Source organism: Equus caballus, chromosome 4, assembly GCF_041296265.1.
Source record: "Equus caballus isolate H_3958 breed thoroughbred chromosome 4, TB-T2T, whole genome shotgun sequence".
NCBI classification, from domain to species: Eukaryota; Metazoa; Chordata; class Mammalia; order Perissodactyla; family Equidae; genus Equus; species Equus caballus.
Window position 1 is genome coordinate 64,012,026 of NC_091687.1, and position 8,179 is coordinate 64,020,204.

The 8,179-nt window shown below is 54.0% G+C and overlaps 1 protein-coding gene across 1 annotated transcript; it reads right to left on the reverse strand.

Annotated features, from left to right (window-relative positions):
- Nucleotides 1-694: 694 nt before the first annotated feature.
- On the reverse strand, nt 695-7,641 carry TRIL (TLR4 interactor with leucine rich repeats). The gene has a single exon (XM_005615113.4). It carries the CDS (start codon nt 5,429-5,431, stop codon nt 2,999-3,001), a length of 2,433 nt encoding a protein of 810 aa, XP_005615170.2. The 5' UTR covers nt 5,432-7,641; the 3' UTR covers nt 695-2,998.
- Nucleotides 7,642-8,179: the final 538 nt, after the last annotated feature.

The following is an 8,179-nucleotide window of genomic DNA, read 5'->3' on the forward strand; positions in this document are numbered from 1 at the left end:
AGTTTATGCTTTTTTCTTCAGGAATTTTATCTTTTCATAATCTTTGTAATGGCAAAAATGGCCTCCAGCTCAAGATAATTCCTTCTTATTATTGACCAGGAGAGTCAAAGCGCTTGACTTTTTTTTTGGTGACAAAGATTCGCCCTGAGCTACATCTGCTGGCAATCTTCTTTTTTTTTTTCACTCGAGGAAGATGAGCCTTAAGCTAAATCCACGCTAATCTTCCTCTACTTTGTATATGGGACGCCTCCACACCATAGCTGATAAGTGGAGTAGGTCTACGCTTGGGATCTGAACCTGTGAACCCGGGCCGCTGAAGCTCAGCCCACAGAACTTTAACCACTCTGCCACGGGCTGGCCCTGCAAATGGTTGACTTTTAACTCAGTTTCCTTTAAACAGCCTGCTGAGACCGATCATCTTGCTGTCACTGGTGTTTTAACAGTGTTTTCACATCATGGCTGACCACCTGCTTTTACAGACATCTCACTGGTTCTTGGGGCCAAAGTCACACAACCATTTTTTTAAAATACAGTCCATTCTCTACCAGGGAAATGGAAAGAAAAAAACATTGAAAGAGGACAGAAAGACTTCGAGCTTATGTTTCATTTTCTTTGGTGAAAACTGCTGTAGAAAAATGCACTGTATCATTGCAAGACTGTATAAAATATTTGGAAACTCCAACAATAAAACATCTCCATTAGTAAGTGGGTTTATTGACATAACTGAATATAACAATGTATAACATTTATTCACTTCCCACTGAAAGACTTTCCAGTGAAACTGTTTTTACATAGATCCAGGCATTAAGCATCTTCAGGGACGTTCTGCCATTGGAAGGGTAGGTGGTGGGAAGAACCAGAGGTCTTTTCCAGACTATCCGTGGGACTCGATATTACACTCCTGGCCAAAAGAGACAGATAGGAGATGCACTTGCTCTATGAATGAAAAAAGCTAGGAGCACGAGAGGTGCAAGATAGCCTGAAGTTTGCAAAAAACAGCGAACTACACCTCTCCCATGTACCAAAATGCCCGGAATCTCAAACAAGCCCTGGAAGCACACTAAGAAGGACAGTCTATTTCCTGTGGTTTATTAAGTTTTGACCCACAGATGAGACCGCCAGAAGAAGCAGCTGTACTTTAAGTGGTCTGGACATTTACTCATCTGAATATAAACAAAGATCAGCTCATTTAGATCCCTGGGTCCCTGATCAGCTGTTGTGACAAGGGCAAGCCTGGTTCAGCGGAGGCCAAACAAAAAACGAATGGGCTGGGGTTGAAGGACCCCTGGACTATGACAGATTCCCTGAGTCATCAGGACCCTCAGGGGCTTAAAGCCCTAAACAGAAGATTCACTGTTAGCCTTAGCACCATTGCAGTGGCCTCCATGCCACCCCACTGCCCATAAACCCATAAGCACGGTGAATATAGCTGTGTACACCCTCTTGGTGACTGCATTTTTAGACCACACACAAAATTATTACTGTAAACCAAAGCACTACATGTAGTGATCAACACATACTTCATAAATATCAGGGAACAAAAGTATCCCAAATAGTTGAAAACAACTGAGCAAATAAAGTCTAACCCTAAGTTTAAAACAAAAACATTTAAGAGAAATACTGCAATTATTAACTAAAAGATAAAATTTAATAACACAGTAAAACACTGGGTAGTGGAGGGATCAATTTGCAAAATATATAATTATTTCACAGTGAGGTTTAAGTACTCAAAACAATCTTCTGGTTTTAGTACAAACAGACAACCATTGATGTACACTTTTTCACATTTTTTCCAATAATTTCCTCCCCTCTACTATTTCCTATAGAGTAAGACATTAATGTTATCAAACGTTGCGTTACCAACTGACAATCACCTTTTGCTCCCCTCCTATTAGGAAATTACCTTTATCACTTAACTGTGCAACTCAAGAGAAATAGGCACAGTCATCTGTGTGCCACTGATAAAAACATGAGAAATACCACATCACATTTATTCCAATCTGGACACGTTGTCAGCAGTGTGGTAAGTGAACTAGAATGCTAGCATTCCCTACGGGGTCATCAGTTACACACACATTACATTCTTTTATCAAGTCTGGCATTGAAATTTCTTTTTCCATATATAGGTTTAAAAAATAAAATTAAAAAGCCACAGGAGCAACCCTGACAGAGAAGTCTTGCATGCAGCCTTCTCCTGAGAAAGTATGTGATCTTAGTTAACCCTACGGTTAGCAAACGTTCTTGTGGTGTTAATGTCAAAAAGAAAATAGTTGAACGGCCCGGCTCAACTAAAATAGTTCTTGAGTTTATTCGTCAGTTTAAATGTCAGAGCTCTTCACATTGTTGAAAAAAAAATAGCGTCTCTAATTATTTAAACATTAAGTTATCCTGAATGTTCTATCAAGCAACACAAAAGAGTTCCTTGGCGAGTGTGTTAAACTTTACCACCTGTTTACAACATCACCCTTCTTGGCAGAGACCACCAGACCAGCGGAGTCAGTTGCCAAGCCTCCTGTGTAATGGTAATAAGTTCCTTTTTCCTTAAATAGAAACAAAACTCCTTTGTTTGACACTAAACAAACAAAAAGCATGCACCCAAATCTCTTTCTGGCCACGTTGGGGGCACAAGCACCCTTTTCTACCCCAAAGAGGGCCAGGCTATTGTATGGCCGTGCCACATAAGCCATTCCCATAGCTGCACCAAGGTCTCCACTTAAAGAAGGCCTCCCAGCTCTGGACCGCACCACCCCTTTGTCCCCTACTCTTGCCCTTGACCATTAATACCATCCACGTGGTTAAAAAGTGAGTACTGGGAATTGAGGGGTGGTGCCGAATTGGCTGGCTGTCCCCTTTGGCCTCTCTGGCAAGTGCACAGAAGGTGGAACGGAGAAGGTCTGATAAAATGATTATCTTCCCCTGAGGTGGGTTGAGGGGCCCCGTGGAGAGGTGACTCCTCAAGGCCAATGAGATGGTCTCCACACCCTTGGAGGCCCCGCAGCTAGTCAGCAAATCGCTGCAGGAGGTGGTCCTCCCGCCTCAGGCTGCCACCTGCGCCGCCGCCCGAGCTATCCATGAAGCGGTCGCAGGGGAACTCGATGAGGTCGGCCTCGCTAAGCGCGCACACGGTGGCGCGCGGCCGGTGCGACTGGAACCCAGAGAAGTCGGCCGACACGCCGGTGCCCATGGAGCGCAGGGGCCGGCGCGTGGAGTACATGTGGCGAACGTGGACTGGGGCCCCGCCCTTCCGCCTGGCCCGGAGCTTCCTCCGCAGCCAGCGTGATGCCCAGGCCACTAAGGCCAGGAGCACCAGCAGCGCGTTGACGGCCAGCAGGGCCAAGGTCAGCATTTGGTAGTCGACGCTGCTCTGGCTCCCAGGCTCAGGCAGGGTGACCAACCCGGCGCAATGGTCCCGGGGGGCCACCGGGCAGACCCGGCCTCCGAGCACGCCCTCCACGCACACCAGGTAGGGGGTGTCTCCGCGCAACTCGCGCAGCGTGGCCGAGTCGCTGCGCTCGGGCAGGTAGACGAAGCGGTGGAATTTAGGCTGCTGGCCAAAGCGATCAAAGAGCAAGCGGAAGCGCGCGCCGCCCAGCGGCCGGGGACTACGGTGCTCGCGCACCGCCCAGCGCACCGAGGCGCTGTCGGTGCCCACCGCCTCCACCGTCAGGTTGCACAGGATGAACTTGTTGAAGTCGCACGGGTCGGACACCAGCGGCGGCAGGCCGACTCCGCCGTCGGACTGGACGGCGCTCTCCTGCTGCTTTGCGACCAGGCGCTGCTTCGCCGCGCGCTGCCAGGGGTCGCCGGCGGGCGGTAGCGCAGAGGCGGGCGCGGCTGTCGGGGTGGGCTCCACGCGGACAGGATTCGCCGGAGTTGGACGTCCCCGCTCGGGCTTCTCGAGCAGGTCAAGGGGGTGTGGCGCCGGGCCCGCGGCTGCAGCGGCGGAGGGGCCGGGCTGCTGGAGGCCCGGACCCCGTCGGCTCAGCCTCAGGGCGCTGCGGTTGCCCAAGAGCTCTCTGGCGGCTCCATCCCAGGTTACCCCGGGCAGAAATCGCCCCCGCTGCTGTGGCTGCGGCGGCAGCTCCTTCGCGAGGCCACCTGCAGGGGGCGCCATCTCCTTCCCCGCGGCTGTGGGTGAGGGCCGCGGCTTGCTGAAGGCAGTCGGGGACACCGAGGGCGAGGGATCTGCGCAAGACCCGTTCTGCAGTTGCTGGTCATCCAGGTAATCCAAGTACTTGCCCCGCAGGGCCGGGGGGTGGCGACACTGCACGAAGACGGTGAGAAGCCGGCCTTGCGAGTGCCAGTCACCCATCCAGCGCTTCAGGCCCCGCAGCCGGCAGTCGCAGGTCCAGCCGTTGCCGTCTAGATCCAGCCGGTAGAGGGCCGGGCTGGCGGCGAAGATGTCCCCGGAGAGGGCGCTGAGCGCGTTGTCGCGCAGGCTGAGCTCGCGCAGCCGGCCCAGGTGACCAAAGATAGTGGGGTGCAGAGCAGACAGCTCGTTGCCGCTCAGGTCCAGCGCCTCCAGGCTGTGCAGAGGCTCCAGCAGGGCCATGGGCAGCTGGCTCAGCCGATTGCCCTCCAGGCGCAGCTCGCGCAGGGCCTCCAACCCCCAAAAGGCCTCTGGCGCGAGGTGCGTGAGCTGGTTGCCCCTGAGTGAGAGTAGGCCAAGGCGTGGCAGATGCTGAAAGACGCGCGGCCCGAGGTGCTGCAGGCTGTTGGCCGAGAGGATGAGGGTGGAGAGGGAGCGCAGGGGTGCGAAGGTGGCCGCATGGCGTAGGGAGGGCTGCAGCTCATTAGCAGAGAGATTGAGGAAGCGCAGCTTGCCCAGCTGGGCGAAGGCGTTCTTGCCCAGAAAGCGTAGCCGGTTGGACTCCAGATGTAGATAGAGCAAGTTACCCAAGGGTGCGAAGACCGCGTCCGGCAGCGCCCCCAGGGCGTTCCCGTCCAGCCGGAGCTTGACCAGACTCTCCAGGCCCTCGAAGGAGCCGCGGCTTAGGCGACCGATCTCGTTCCCGTTGGCGTAGAGGATGCGCAGTTTGCGCAGCGGGGCCAGCGTGCCCGGGGCGAGCGCCTGCAGGAGGTTGTTCCCCAGGTAGAGCTCCTCCAGCCTCGAGAGCTTCTCGAAGGTCTTGGGGTGCAGAAAGCGGATCTGGTTGTACTGCAGGTCAAGCCGTCTGAGTTGCCCCAGGCGGTGGAAGTCGAAGGCCGTGATGTTGGTTATGAAGTTGCCGCCGAGGCTGTAGGTGAGCACGTCCTGGGGGCTCGGCAGCGAGCTGGTCTTGGGCACGGCGCGGAGACCCCTGTTGGTGCACAGGAGGTGCTGGGGGTGCTGGCAGTCGCAGCGCTCCGGGCACACGGGCTCGGCCCGCGGGGGGAGCGCGAGGCAGCCGCACACCACGAATAGGAAGCGCACGGCGCGGGCAGCCTCCATCGCTGCCCGCCCTGCGCGCTGAGGCCGGATCGTCCTCTTGGCCCGCCGGCTCTGTGTCTCCTATGCATTCCCCTTGGCCTGGCCAGAGTCACTAAATGGCCTCTTTCGGACTTCGCTGCGCGGTCCAGCCCCTCCTCTGCCCTTTGTCTGGTGGCTGGCCCGGGTCTCTGCAGGCGGGCTTCGCCTGGCCAAGTCAGGAGGCGCAGGGCGCTCCGCGAGCTCCGGGTGCTACTTGTTGCATTTCTGCAGAAAACTCTTTCTCCGGGTGCGCGTCGGGGGGGCGGAGGGAGGGAGCAAGACCTGAGCTTTTTGTTTGCAGCTTGAGTCCGGAGAGCTGGATTCCCTGGCACGGATTCTCTCCGCCGAGCGGATTCCCCAGCTGCAGGCGGGAGCCCTTCCAAGAGCTCCTCGGGGCGCGGCTTGGCCACAGCGCTCCGGCGGCTCGGCCCCCGCAGCCCGCGCCTCCTTGCTCGCGGTCCCGGACCGGGAGCGCGGCCTCGGTGGAGCAGCTGGGGGAGGAGCCGGGGGTGCGCAGTCTGCGTCCGGAAGAGACCCAAGTCGGCGAGTGGCGAGCAAACCGGGCGGAAATTCGTTCTTCCCACACTCTGCCCCCCGGGGATGCAGGCGGAGAAAGAGGAGACGGCTGAGGGGGGACAGACCCCGGCAGGGGGAGCAGGAAACGCTAAGTGGCTCCGCGTCTGGTCAACCAGAGCCCGGGACGCCAAGTGAGAAAAGTAGGGATTAAAAACAGCTGTACGGGTCGGACGCGCAGGCTGGGGGCGGGAGTCGATTACCGGGCGAGCAAACGGGATTTGCAGACAGAGACCTTTTTATTTTAGACGAGTACACCAGTCGCTTCGGAACAGTGGGAGCGCGGCTCATCTCATTCGTTTTTAAGTCATTGGCTCTTCCAGGTGCCGCTCTGCAGGAAGTTGGGGCAGCACGGAGTCTGCCAGCGGTCTACAGGAAGTTTTGGGGAGCACAAGGTTGTCTGCAAAGAGCGGCGGTGGGCGTGGTCTACCGTCCGAAGACACTAGGTCGAGCCATTCTGACTGTTGCGTGTTTGGGTTTTTGACATCTTTTTGTACTGGTAGCCCAGGAGAGACACCGTCCCTTTTTAGGGATCTGAACTGAGTATTTGCTTAGCCCTGCCGTAGGCAAGAGCATGGAGAAAGCTCAGAACTGGTTCTACCATCGTGAAAGCGTATCTGTCAGATTTTGGTGATTTAGACCCATTAATTCTGCTGCAGTCTTAGAGCCCTTGGGGCAGGCTCTACACCTGTGCATGTATGTAATAACCTTCACAGACCCTCTAGTAACTGCCTGCCGGCCCCTCTGGCTTGATGCCTGGGCTTGCAGGGATCTTCAAAGTCTTTAGGCCCAAAAGTTCTCAGGCCTGGCTTAGTTGGGGAGGTAGTATCATTCATTATCAATGGAGAATGGAGCATTTATCAATGACTCCTTCGAGGGCAGCCCCTGCTGAGATTGAGGATGGGCAAGGAGTAGTTGTTCATTACTATTTGTTCATGCAAACTATCTTGCTAAAAAATAAAAGCCCCTTCTCCCTCCCACCCCAAAGTGTTCAGAAAATGTAATTTTAAGGACCTGTTCTGGGGTAAACTAAAGGAAAGAGACATAACCTCACCTCACGGGACTGACAGTCTAGTGGGAAGGGCAAGGAAGGCATGAAAGGATTAAATAATAATTAAGGCAGTGGTATGAGAAAGCTGCGGAGATCCAGATGCTTTTTAATAATTCCACTGTTTGGCAGTGATTAATTGCCTCGTTTAGCAATTCTTATAGGCAGGTGATAGAGACAGGAGCTGAATTTAAGGAAGGATGAGGTCATTGGTGGTGTGGTCAGAGAAGACTTAGTGGCGAGCGGGGCCCCCGGCTCCAGGGAGGTAGTGGCGTTGGAGAACTAAGGGTGAGCAGGCAGTGAGATGTCCATGCAGGGCACAGGGAGCAGACTAAGTTTGCTTGTGGTTTGCTTTGAGTTTTGAATAAAGGATGAACTTGGGGGACCCAGTGTCTATCTTAACAAGATGAAAGATGAAATTACCCAGGTAATTTGGTAGTTTGGATTTTAGTTCTCATTGCGAGAAACTTATGAAACCCCTTTAGTTCTTGACTCCAGTCCTCCTTATGAAGGTATGGCTGTGCTAGAGAGTGAGACCTAAGCTTGCAATGTAGCACCAGCTCTCCTGATCTGGACCCCAGAAGCTGTTAGGAGGACTTTCTGTCCTTGCTGGCAACAGACATCATCCCAGTTTTTCAGAGGAAAGAATGCTAAGAAGCTGCTGGCTTTCAAATTGAACCACTGGTGGGGGCTGGCCCCATGGCAGAGTGGGTAAGTTCACGAGCTCCGCTTTGGTGGCCCAGGGTTTCACTGGTTCGGATCCTGGGTGTGGACCTAGCATGGCTCATCAGGCCACGCTGAGGTGGCATCCCACGTAGCAGAACTAGAAGGACCTACAACTAGAATATTCAACTCTGTACTGGGGGGCTTTGGGGAGAAGAAGAAAGAAAAAAGATTGGCAATACATGTTAGCTCAGGCCCAGTCTTAAAAAAATAAAATAAAATAAAATAAAAAATTGAACCACTGGATCTGCCTGGGATGGAGCTGTGGCAGCATGTGCTTTGAGCCCACAGCCTTGGGACACGCAAACAGCTTTCTGAGCAGGGGAGAGGTCGGAAGCTGGGAGGTGTGATGTGGAAGAGGGAGAAGCAGAAATCAGACCCTCCTT

Coding starts and splice junctions, on each gene's coding strand:
- TRIL (XM_005615113.4), bottom strand. CDS start 5,431: ATGGAGGCTGCCCGCGCCGTGCGCTTCCTATTCGTGGTGTGCGGCTGC.